This window comes from Peromyscus californicus, unplaced genomic scaffold (genome assembly GCF_007827085.1).
Source record: "Peromyscus californicus insignis strain IS unplaced genomic scaffold, ASM782708v3 Scaffold_4__1_contigs__length_199733344, whole genome shotgun sequence".
Lineage (NCBI taxonomy): Eukaryota > Metazoa > Chordata > Mammalia > Rodentia > Cricetidae > Peromyscus > Peromyscus californicus.
Window position 1 is genome coordinate 100080612 of NW_026294562.1, and position 13286 is coordinate 100093897.

General features: G+C 47.4%; 1 protein-coding gene across 1 annotated transcript; it reads left to right on the plus strand.

Annotated features, from left to right (window-relative positions):
* The first annotated feature begins 6594 nt into the window (after window positions 1–6594).
* Window positions 6595–7599, plus strand: LOC128124383 (olfactory receptor 52K1-like). The gene has a single exon (XM_052760548.1). The coding sequence runs from the start codon at window positions 6595–6597 to the stop codon at window positions 7597–7599; it is 1005 nt and encodes a 334-aa protein (XP_052616508.1).
* Window positions 7600–13286: the final 5687 nt, after the last annotated feature.

Consider the following 13286-nt stretch of genomic DNA (forward strand, 5'->3'; position numbering starts at 1 on the left):
AAACCCTGTCTCGAAAAACCAAAATAAATAAATAAATAAATAAATAAATAAATAAATACATTTTTTAAAGAATTGAAAATGTTTCTCTTTTGTTTTTTTTGAAACAGGATTTCTCTGCATAACCTGGCTGTCCTGGAACTTGCTTTGCCTACCAGGTTGGCCTCCAACTCACAGAGATCCTCCTACCTCTGCCTCCTGAGTGCTGGAATTAAAGACATGTACCATCACCAGCAGTGAAAATGTTTCTTTTATGCCTGAGACAAAATACAATAACATTAAGTAAAATTAAAAATGAGTCACCTTGCCCAACAGTGGTGGTGCATGCCTTTAATCTCAGCACTTGGGAGGCAGGGGTAGGCAGATCTCTCTGAGTTCAAGGCCAGCTTGGACGACATATAGCGTTCCAGGCCATGCAGGGCTACACAGAGAGACACTGTCGCCAAAAAAAGTCTGCAGCCAATTAAGCCAACCAGAAGGATCCTTGGTCATATATGCAGCTTGTTGCCTATATGGATTTTGCTACAATTTTGTGGTGAATACTCATGTCTCTGATCTCAGTGTTGCCCAAATCTAGACTCCAGACATGAATGTAAGGTGCCCTTGGGGTTCTCTTGTTTAGTACCCAGAGGGTATAAGGAGAAATCCAACTTGCATACACTGGAATCACTAGGAGCCTTTAAAAAGTCAGCACTTGCTGCTGGGCATGGTGGTGTGTGCCTTTAATCCCAGCACTCAGGCAACAGAGGCAGGCGGATCTCTGTAAATTCGAGACTAGCCTGTCTACAGTTTGGCCTCCCTCAGACCCTGTCAGCAGGACTTCTGGCAGTAGAGTCCCATCGGCACAGTAGTACTGTATAAATGCCTCCCTGATGTACCTATTGTGCAGCCCACGATGGACTCATTGAGCCCTGATAAAACCACTCCCTACAGAAAGACAGCCTTGCATGAAAGTCTAGATCAGTGGCTCCCAACCACGGCTACACAGTAGTTTCCCGGCAGCTTCTCAGTGCATGTGCCATTCAAGGGTCTCAAGGCTCCCTCTCCTCACTACATGTGGCTGCTGAACCCCAAATTATGAGTGTGCTACCTTCCCATGCTGGACCCAAGTTACACTCTAAACTCAACATGCCTGGCCCAAGGCATCCTGCCTCCCTCTGCAAGTCTTGTTCAAATTCTACTTTCTCTCAGACCCCTGGGCCTGAACAGCTCTCCTGCTATGCCCAGAATGTCCTGGCTCCAGTATGTTCCAATTACACTTCCAGCTAGAAGGCATGCCTGGATTGTGCTTGGCTTTCTTCTGTCTTTCAGACATTGTGTAGATACTTACATGCCACATGACCCCAAGCTAGCATCAGCTCCATACACTCTATACCAGGAATCAGGCCCCACATATCTCTCTCCCTTCACCAGCTTCCCGTGGCTGCCAAGCCCTGGACTTTGTCCTTAAGTGCCTGGATAAAGAACTAGGCTGGGGGAGGAGGGACTAGAGTGAGGGCTCAGTGGTTAAGCGTACTTACTGCTTTTTCAAAGGATGCAGGTTCGGGTCTCTGCACCCACATGGCAGGTCACAACCCTCAGTAACTCCAGTTCCAGAGGATCCAGTGTTTTCTTCTGACCTCCATAGGCACTAAGCATGTATGTGGCACACGTGCATACATGCAGACAAAACACTTATACACATTAAAATAAATAAATATCTTTTAAAAGATGTAGGCCAGACTTAGTTTGTCCAGTGCAAATGTCATGGTCTCTATGTCTTCCTCTATGTTCATCTCTTACCTCTTCTCCCAGCCAAAAGCTTCAGGTTCAGTCTTTAGAGCCCTACAGAAAGTCCAGAATGTGAAACGACGAAGCTCCTCTGGGAATTTTCAGATTCTTCATGTGGACTTGATTATCTGAGTTTCCTCAGATGTCACAAGCAAAAAACAAACAATAACAAAATTATAAAAAAGAAGACAGAGCCGACTCTCTTAGGTTGTGAGAATTAGATAAGAATTCACAGGCCAGGCATGGTAGAACACACCCTTAGCTCCAGCACTCTGGAGCCAAAGGCAGGCAGATCTCTGGGAGTCTGAGGGCAGCCTGGTCTATACAGATTTCCTGGCCAGCCAGGGCTACATATTGATACCCTGTCTCAAAGAAAGGAAAACAGGGGTTTGGGGATTTAGCTCAGTGGTAGAGCGCTTGCCTATCAAGCGCAAGGCCCTGGGTTCGGTCCTCAGCTCCAGAAAAAAAAAAATTGCCAGGCAGTGGTGGCACACGCCTTTAATGACAGCACTTGGGAGGCAGAGCCAGGCGGATCTCTGTGAGTTCAAGGCCAGCCTGGTCTACAGAGGGAGATCCAGGGCAGGCACCAAAACTACACAGAGAATGCGTACAAGCATCTGGCCACAGCTTGATATGGTTTGTGTTCTCACCAGATGACACAGTAGTATTAAGGCAGGAAAGTGGGAAGCATGCTGGAAAGCCAGCATCAAGCACAGTAGGGCCTCTTGCCCTGTAAAAGAGTTCATATTTAGCCAGGCGGTGGTGGCGCACGCCTTTAATCCCAGCACTCGGGAGGCAGAGCCAGGCGGATCTCTGTGAGTTCAAGGCCAGCCTGGGCTACCAAGTGAGTTCCAGGAAAGGCGCAAAGCTACACAGGGAAACCCTGTCTCGAAAAACCAAAAAAAAAAAAAAAAAAAAAAAGAGTTCATATTTATATCACGGAGGACTCTTACAGAGACAGAAGTTAAAACTGTAGTCGGGATGCGTTGTATGAGAAAAGAATCTATTTCAAAAAAAAACAAAAACAAAACCAAAAAATAAAACAGAAGTTAAACTAGCAAAGCATTGAGACTCTTTTACTAAACTGCAATGAATAACCTGTTAATACACTCATGTGCTGTTCACACACACGGAGCCAATGTATAAACGTCAGAAAATTCTAAGTGGTGTGCGTCTAATTCCAGCACTTGGGAGACTGAGGCAGGAAGATGGTGAGTTCTAGGCCAGTGTGAAGCACGGTGAGCTACAGTGGGAAACCCTATCTCAAAGATGAGGGCAGTGCAGAAGGGAGAAAGAGAAAGGATACCTAACAAGCCAAAGGCCTTCCATTTTTACCTATCAAGTGAGTAAAGACTGAGAAAGATTGAGTTTCATGCACTGGTACCTGGTGACTGTCAGACAAAGAGAAGTCACCAGCTACTGTCACAAAAAGCATGTGAGGAATAATATTAACAAGAACAGTATTATTAGTGATAGACGGAATAAAGATGGACACATTCCAAAGAAGGAACAAAAGCTGGGCAACTAAGCGAGGGCTCGGGCATGAAGAGGAGGCAGCCCCCAATGCCTTTCCCAGCCCTGACTCCTTCCTCTACCCCATCCCAGAAAACAGGGTGGCAGCAGCGTTTCTACCAGAGGGGACACCAAAGGATGACAGTATTTGGGAACGAGGGCATGACTCCCGTGCACAGTGTGATCCATGGAGACTTCCAATAATCAGTTAAGCAGAGCTGGGGTACAAGGGGCAGACCTGGCTATGGGGATGTGGAGTCCCTGGGGTTGATGGGTTATGGATCCATCAGATGGACGAGAACACCTGGACAGAATGGGTGAGACAGTCAAAGAAGAATCTTGGTAAACTGCTCTCACAGCGACTCTGGACTCCCTGCAGACAAGTCCCACCCTGTTCCCTAGCTTGTCTCCATCAGGAGCTGTTCTCACTCACTATTCCCCACCCCCAGGACCCTGGTGACCACTGGGGCCCTGGTAATTGGCTAAGCCAGAACCTGGGAGGGAACCTCAGCAGCTCTTTTCCCTCAGGGAGGAATGGAGGGAATGGAACTTATCCTGGCAGCTGGGCGCTGACTTGACCAGTGCTTGCTTCCAGCACCTGTGTGAGTCCTGGTAAGGAGGAGAGTGTGTGCTTAGCCGAGCAGGGGTGTGGGGGCGGGGGAGGGGGGCTCTCAGAGAGGATAGGAATGAGGGCAGAGGCCAACTCCATCTCCCCAGTTCCTCTTGCCAAGTACTCCACTATTTCCAATCCAGGGAAAAAGAAGGCCATACATCCACATTCCCAGCCTCTAGTCTTGGTTTTCAGGGCTTTTGAGGTTGGTCATGTCTCCTAAGCCCTCTTCTGAGAGGAACCCAGAACCACACTATAACAGACTGAATCCGACTTATTCCTTTCCTCTTGTGCAGAGGTAAACAAATTCTAGACCTTTCTGACAGGTGTGCATCTCAAAGCAGCCAATGTCTCCCTTATCAATGTCTCACGTACAACCACCTTCCCTTCTGCATGTTGGCACATTCACCCAGAGAGTCTGTGTACCCGAAGACAGGGTTTCTGTTAGCACAGACAACACAGCCAGTGCCATGAAGTGCCATTTTGTATAAGGAAAAGGTCTGCGACTGGACTTTCCCTTTTCTGGACAGATGGGAACTAAGATCGCATGATCTGACCACAAACTCAGGAGCAGAGCAGGTCCCCACGCCCACAGACCACGGCAGCAGGCTTTCCTCTGTCCCCAGACTCCCTTTTCGTGTCCAGGACTCAGGGTTCGGCCCTGAGCTCACTTCTTTCACTTACTAAAAACGGACATAGAGAAAGAAGCACCAAGCTTGGTCTGGTGGTTCCTGCCTGCACCATCACAACACTTGGGAGGTAGAAGCAGAAGGATCAGGAGTTCAAAGTCAACCTCCGCTACACAGTGAGTTAAAGACCAGCCCGGAGGATGTGAGATCCTGGAGAGAGACAGGCAGAGGGAGAGGGAGAAAGAGACAGAGACTGAGAAAGAGGTAGGGAGGAAGATAAGAAAAAGAGCAGCGTCATCCATTATGGTCAACAGCTTTACAGACATCCTGAAGAGCTATTATCATAACTCCCACTTCACAGCTAAGGATCAAATAAATCCCTTGACTTCCAGAGTCACACAAATGAGAGGCAGGACCAGGCTTCCCCGTGACTATCTCACTCCACCATGCTGTCCCACGAGCTCAGCACACTCCAGCTTTGGGCCCTCTTCTTCCCAGCCCAGCCTCCCTCCAACTCAAAGCTCTTTCTTCTTATCAGCATCAGCCACGCTTCTTGTTGCCTCCTAAAAGTCAGGATTAGAACACACCCAGCACCCTGTACTGTCAGGACCAAATTTAGACCAACCCAAACTCCTGTCTCGAATGCCTCCTCTAAAAGACTAGGTTTTTTGCCTGGCATGGAGACATACACCTTTAATCTCAGCACTCAGGAGACAAAGGCAGGTGGGTTTCTGAGTTAAAGGCCAGCTTGGTCTACAGAGTGAGTTCCAGGACAGCCAGGGTTACACAGAGAAATCCTGTCTCAAAAACCAAAGCAAACAAGCAAACAGATAAAACCCACTATGTTTATAGATTAGATGAACTCTGCGTGACTCCTGAGAGCACACCGGGAATAAGGGAGGAATATTCTGGGGGATGCTCGTAGCTCCACGGAAAGTCCTTTCTAAGGGTGGTACAATGGGTTGTTTCACAAGAAGATAGACACCCCCAAATAGGATGGGCTTCAAAACAAAATAAAAACATTATCCACAAAAGCCATAGTCCTTCACAACATCAGAGAGCTGTGCCCTGACCAAGGCATCCTACAAGGAATCACATTCCTGTGGGATGGCCTGACTCCTTTCTCCTAAGAGTTCATTCTCTGCTGTCCACAGGTTCCTGAGCTCCACAGGTCTCTGTTGCCAAAGGTCTCCGATTCTATGATCCCAGGGGAGGCCAGGGATGAACAAGAATGATTATGCTGCCCTTCCCTTCCCCCTTCTCACTACCACTAAATAACTTGAACTATGAGCAGCCCCTGACATCCTTATCATAGGCCAGGCTCTTCCCTGAGAACCTCAACCCTGAGCCATAGTCTCCTCCATCAGCCTCAGTCCCAGAGTCCCTACTCCACACCCTTATCTGTCAGATGCCGGGGTCAGCCTCGGATGGCTCTCTCAACTAAAGGTCTGCGCTTCTCAAGAGACAGTTGAAAATTCAAGGTTGAGAGAATGCAGCATTCAGAGATGGTTCCAGAAAGAAGCCAGGGTAGGAGGGAGAAGGATGTGGGAAAGAGCCAAAGAATCAATTATGCGGCTCACCCAGATAGTAGAGTCTTAAAAACTAACAGAGAGAAACTGCTCTGTGATGTTTTCCCCACCTTGGGTTTTGCCAAATCAACTGAACCTAGAATGGAAAAGATTCCATTTCAGCACCTTAGAGCTCATTGAATTTCTCTCTTGTCACTTTGATTGCATTCAATACAGACTGAAGTCACTCTATTACTCACCCAGTGTTTCAAGTCCCAGGTATACAAATTAGCACAAAATGGGTCTTCAATCAGGACTCACTGAAAAAAAAAGGAGGGGAGGGACCAAGACGTAGGGCGTGTGGAAAGTAGTTATTTCCTAAAATATCACACTAATGGTTGACATGCAGCTCTTCATTTCCTCCACAGAAATGCTGTAGTTGATGACAGGCAAAGCACCCAGGCCAGCCTGGTGAGGCTGGGGCAGGTTCTTGCAGGACCTTTCAGGGACTGAAACCAGGCATTCTGCCCCCGCTTCTCCCTGGAGCGGCCCTGCTCCCTCAGGCATCATGTCAAGGTGGGACAATGGCACCTACAATGAGTCCTACACCAGCTTCCTCCTGGTGGGCTTCCCAGGCATGCGGGAAGCCAGAGCCCTCCTGGTGCTGCCCTTCCTCAGCCTCTACCTGGTGATCCTTGTCACCAATGCCCTGGTCATCCACACGGTGGCATCCCAGCGGAGCCTGCACCAGCCCATGTACCTGCTCATTGCCCTGCTCCTGGCTGTCAACATCTGTGCTGCCACCACTGTGCTGCCTGCCATGCTGTTCAGCTTCTCCACGCGCTTCAACCGCATCTCCCTCCCTCGGTGCCTGGGACAGATGTTCTGCATCTACTTTCTCATTGTCTTTGACTGCAACATCCTGCTAGTCATGGCCCTGGATCGCTATGTGGCTATCTGCTACCCTCTGCGCTACCCAGAGATAGTGACAGGACAGCTACTGGCTGGCCTGGTGGGGTTGGCAGCCACCAGGAGCACGGGCATCGTGGCTCCAGTGGTGGTGCTGGCCTCCCGAGTCCGCTTCTGCCGCTCAGAAGTGATCCACCACTTTGCCTGTGAGCACATGGCCCTCATGAAGCTGTCCTGTGGGGACATCTCACTGAATAAGACTGTGGGACTCACTGTTAGAGTCTTCAACAGAGTCCTGGATATGCTTCTGCTGGGAGCCTCCTACTCCCGCATCATCCATGCTGCCTTCAAGATCTCATCAGGTGGAGCTCGGGCCAAGGCCCTGAACACCTGTGGCTCCCACCTGCTGGTCATCTTCACTGTCTACTCCTCCACCATGTCCTCATCCATCGTCTACCGTGTGGCCCGCACTGCCTCCCAAGACGTGCACAACCTGCTGAGTGCTTTCTACCTGTTGCTCCCATGTCTGGTCAACCCCATCATCTATGGGGCCAGGACCAAGGAAATCAGGCAGCACCTGGTAACTCTGCTCCAAAGGACTCAGCAACAGGTCTCCACTGAGAAGTCCCAGTCCCTACCCTCACATAGAAAGCTTCCAGGCTGATTGTCCAGGATTTGTGGGTCCCAAAATCACTCTCACTATTTAGTGAAGGAGGGGCATTCCTGTGAGTCATCTCTGGTACATTTTGTCATGGCTATAGTCATGATCTTTTCGTAACAAGGTTCTATTCTATAGCCTCAGCTGTCTAGAACTCCTTAAGTAGGCCAGGATGACCTGGAACTCAAAGCAATTCTCCTTTCTTCCCTCGCCAAACGCCAGCATTAGAGGCGTGAGCCACAGTGCACATCTTACCTGCATTCATCTCTGAGAGTCTTATGTCCACTTTCTGAAAAACACCTGCTCATTCTGAACTACCATCAGCAAAGCAGGCTTCTGTCCCTGGCTTAATGTTCTCTCCTTTTCCCTCTGCATATGTTTTAGTCATTCATTTATTTATACCTCCATCAAATGTTTAGTCTGCATACATCATTGTAACTCAATGGCTGCAAAGAAAGAGAAAATTTTGTCTCTCTCCAGAAGGAGATCTCAAATCTAGCAATCTATGATGTAATATTCAATAGTAGTTTCTATACAAAACTCTGTGGAAAGGAGGAGGAGGAGACATTCACTAAGGGTAGGAATTGCCTCCAGAGCATCTGGCGGTCTGAATGAAAGCTGAGGCATAATAAAGTGTTCTCTGGAAAGGAAAGGCTAAAGAGAAGGACACCTATTCTAGGACTAGAGTTATAGATAAACACAGCAGACGTGGACGCTCACTGCTGTTTCCCTAGTATGGGTGATAGAAATGAATCGTGCATGAGCAGGAGTGACTAGACAGTAGAAGACCCCCTCTGTCACGGCAAGAGGTTTGAGTTTTCCTCCAAGCAACATTCATTGAAGATCCAAAGCAAGAAGGTGGCCAGAGCATGCTGTGTGTGATTGTCCTGCTGCCATGGGAGAATGCAGATCAAAGGGTGTCTGATGTGAAGGCCAAGAGAGCTGTGAGGAGGCTGTGTTACACTAATGTGGAGAGGAAAGAGGTGCTGAGCCTGACTAGTGACTGCAAGACAAGAAGAGCTGTAGCCAGGTGTGAGAGAAACCAGGAGGAGAAGAGCTGTAGCCAGATGTGGGAGAAACCAGGAGGAGAAGAGCTGTAGCCAGGTGTGGGAGAAACCAGGAGGCCGGATTTGTACGTCAAGGTCAGAAGCAGAAACAAGGTGAATGGCTTTACCAATGCAAGGGGAGGAGGCTGTGTGATCAGTTGGAGTAGTCAATGATGGTAGAAACTCTGGTGGATCAAGGAGAAGAACAGACAGGTCCTTGGACTCAGTGCTGTACAAGTGGCCGGTGACTGTTTCAGCACTGGCTGTTTCTTTCTCCAGGCCCTGGGAATATGATCTTTGCCCTCATAGACTGGAGAGGGATGGAGGTGTGGCTCAGTGGTGGAGCACATATTCAGCATGCCCAGGAGCAGGGTTCTAGCCCTAGCATGCTCGCGCAAACGCACACACACACACACAAACACACACATCAAAAATGCTACACAGAGATAGTCAATTTCAATGAAGTAAAATGGTGAGGACTGAGCCGGGCGGTGGTGGCGCATGCCTTTAATCCCAGCACTCGGGAGGCAGAGCCAGGTGGATCTCTGTGAGTTCGAGGCCAGCCTGGGCTACAAAGTGAGTTCCAGGAAAGGCGCAAAGCTACACAGAGAAACCCTGTCTCAAAAAAAACCAAAAAAAAAAAAAAAAAAAAATGGTGAGGACTGAAATAAAAAGCACCATGAACCTGAATGAGGATGGGGAGAAGCTTTCAGGAAGTAAATAGAAAACCATAGATGAAAGGAAAGAAAAAGAAGATGTGGATAAAAAGTTTGCAGAAAAGAAAGAACACGAAGCCCAGGAAAGGAGAGACTAGAGTATGATTCTTGGTTCAGACATTCAAAGGTGGTGGGAGTAGGAAGCAACCTTGAAATCCTCCATCCCACAGGAACACTCTACCTCGGTTTCTGCTAGTTGGAGAAGAGCTGTGGTGACATATTGTATACCCTAATAAACTTGCCTGAGGATCAGAGGACAGAGCCAGCCCACTAGATTAGACATAGAGGTGAGGCAGTGGTGGCACACACCTTTAATCCTATCACTCGGGAGGCAGAGATCCATCTGGATCTCTGTGAATTCAAGGCCACACTGGATTACATGAGATTGATCCAGTCTAGGAGAGAAACAGAGCCAGGCAGTGGTGGCACACACCTTTAATCCCAGCACTCGAGATCTCATGCCTTTGCTTGGGAAGCACACACACCTTTAATCCCAGGAAGTAATATGGCAGGACAGGGAAGGGTATATAAGGCAAGAGGAAACAGGAACTCACTCTCTTTAGGCTGAGGATTTCATAGAAGTAAGAACTAGGTGCTGGCTGCTCTGCTTTTCTGATCTTTCAGCTTTCACCCTGATATCTGGCTCTGTTTTGTTTTTGTTGTTGTTGTTGTTGTTTTATTAAAAGACCATCTAAGATTCGAACAACAGAGAGCTGTGGAATGATGCAGAGCAGGAAAGACAAGTTTTGAAAGAAAGAGGGGCCCCTCCATTTTCGAAAGGAGGGTAGGCGGCTGAAGCACTGACCATTGTGCTGTGTCTTAGTCCACACACAGCTTCCACCGGACTCTCAGCAGGTAGCATGAGGAACAGGAGCACTGGAGAGTGAGTCTGACCTCTGTACAAGAAGGATAGATGAGATGGGAGTGTTCTGAATGAGTGGGAAAGCTTCAAGTCCTGGAGGTCAGCATGAAATATAAAAGTAGGGATGGGAGTGACGCTTCAAGGCAGGACCTTGTTTGTGTCCTGTATGGAGGTAAATGACCATTAAACGAGGGTGTTAAATAGGTCATTGAAAGGTAAACTGCTCGGCAATCCCTCCTATCCACGCTGGATTGGCCTCAGGACCCCTCTCACACCAAAAGTAGCAGATATTCAAATCACTTACATAAAATAAGTACTAATCATATGTAACCTCCACTTATTCTCCCATACATATACTTTGATCATTTATAGATACGTATGAGACCTAATACAATGTAAATACTATATAAATAATTGTTATGATGTGCATTGAAGAAATCATAAGCAGGAAAGGTCTATTCATGTTCAACATAGATGCAATTTTTAAAACTACTTTTGATCTATAGTTGGCCGAATCATGGATGCAACATCCGTAGGTGGGGGTGGCTGACTCCTCTGTAGCTCAGGGGAAGACTCAAGCTGGAGTCTTTGTTATTTATGAAAATAAAAAGGGCTTTAAAGCCACTGGATGGCAATGATGAAGAAAGAAGATGCCACGCATTTTGGAAAACAATCATTTTAGAAACATTAGAAAGCCATTGTGGGGCTGGAGGGATGGATGGCTCAGCAGTTAAGAGTGAGCACTGGCTACTCTTGAAGAGGACCTGAGTTCAGTCCCCAGCATCCATATGATGGCTCACAAACACCTGTAACTCCAGTTCCAGAGGACCTAACACCCTCTTCTGGCCTCTGGGTACTGCACACACGTGGTGCACAGACATACATACAGGCAAAGACTCAAACGTGTAAAAATAAAACTAATTCTTTTTTGTTTGGATTTGGTTTTGGTTATTCAAGACAGGGTTTTTCTGTGTAGCCCTGGCTGTCCTGGAACTCATTCTGTAAACCAGGCTGGCCTCGAACTCACAGAGATCTTGCCTGACTCTGCCCCCCAAGTGCTTTTAAAGGTGTGTGCCACCACGGTCCAGCTATAAAGCTAATTCTTTTTTTTTTTTAAGCCACTGATTGGGACTACTATTCAGAAGCATCAAGATTAAGCTTCTCAGAAAAATATCAAGAAAGTAATTTATTTGGAAGTAACTGTCTCTTTTTTAAAAACACTTGTTTATTTTTATTTTATGTATGTGTGCCTGCATGTATGTATGTACAACACATGTGTGGAGAAGTGCCCACAGAAGCCAGAAGAGGGTGTTACTAATGGTTGAAAGCCACCCGATGTGGGTGCTGATATTGGACCCCAGTTCTCTGCAAGAGCAGCCAGGGCTCTTAACTACTGAACCATCTCTCCAGACCCAAGCAACTGTTTCTTATAACACATATTAAACTGAAGCCTTCCTTTTCTCAAAAGGAACTTGAGCACTTCAAGTACAAAATTAAGATGTTTTGTAACACAGTACAAAGTAGTTAATGTGTGTGTGTTGTGTGTGTGTGTGTGTGTGTGTGTGTGTGTGTGTGTGTGTGTGTGTGTGTGTTTAAAATAAGCCTATAAAAAAGCAACAGCGCCGGGCGGTGGTGGCGCACGCCTTTAATCCCAGCACTTGGGAGGCAGAGCCAGGCGGATCTCTGTGAGTTCGAGGCCAGCCTGGGCTACCAAGTGAGTCCCAGGAAAGGCGCAAAGCTACACAGAGAAACCCTGTCTCGAAAAACCAAAAAAAAAAAAAAAAAAAAAAAAAAAGCAACAGCAATAAATCCTAAAGTAACCACTGAAATAATAACAGGACGAAGAGGAACAGATTCTTCTGGGTTTCTCCTTGTTCCCTCCTTCAAGTCCCTGGAAATGAATCCCCTCTGGGACTCTCCTCTGGGTCCTCCACATGGGCCCCACGTATAATTAACCATCCCTGCACAGACTCACAGATCAGTGCCTTGGAACTGGGCACTGATCACAGACCTTACCTCCTCAGAGCTTAAATCAAGGCCCAGCAAGTGACACGCTTGGAGACTATTGTAGGCTGCCACGGTGAGCACAAAGAATTATGGGAAATTTGGAGGCGGGTAAACCTGAGTTTGGAAACAACTTTACATTTCACCCTTGACAAACTTAGATTTCATTTCTGTCCCAGAAGTTAATGCCTGAAGTTCGTTAAGAATGCTAGTTCAATTCTCTACTCCTCAGTGTCTTCACCTACGGGTTCATATAAACGAGTGTTTATATTAAGTTGAAGTTGGCACTGGAAAGGACACACTACATGGTGAACACCTAGCACAGAGTCGCCATGTAACAAACCCTCTTGCATTGCTGCTGAGAGAACAGCTCGAAGGTTTCCAGCGCCGCCTCATGCAGGGCACAAGGATACCAAGATAAGACCAAGAGTCGAGGCTTGGTTCTCTTGCTCGGGGAGACTAAGAAAGTCACTTGAAACCTTTAAACCTGGAGGGTTTGATTCTCATTCATTCACACAGCCTCCAAGAGATGCTTCAAGTTTAATATAATCCTTTCGCAACACTCTTTTTTTAGACACCCTGTTCTGCAGGCTCTGTGCTGGACACTTGCAGAGGTGAATAAGCCATGGTCTCCCCACGAGAAATGTCTCTGGTCTAGTGGGGAGATAAACATGCCAGGGACTGCATCATAAAAAAGGCATGCCAAGGGCTCAGCTTGGAAAGGAAGAAGGGAGATTGGGGTCTAGGAGGCTATATGAAATTAAGGGAAAGCTCGTTTTCTCCGATGACAGATAGCTAATTGACTTTTCATAAGCTGAGGGAATGGAGAGAGAGAGAAGTGGAAGATGCCCCAAGGGCAGAGAGAGAACAACCGTCTCTCTCCTAGAACATGGCCACAGTGACCACATCCTTTGTGAGTATGGGGAATGAGTTCTTTTTGTGCTGTGGAGGTTATAACGCCCCTTCCTTCGGGAATCACATGATGTCTGCAGTCTCATTTAGCTCTCCTGTCTGTTCATGCTATGGCTACTCTGCACATTAATCCTTAAAGGACAGTTTAGAGTC

Bases quoted from the DNA above. Each gene is read 5' to 3' on its own strand.
- LOC128124383 (XM_052760548.1), top strand. From the start codon at position 6,595: ATGTCAAGGTGGGACAATGGCACCTACAATGAGTCCTACACCAGCTTC.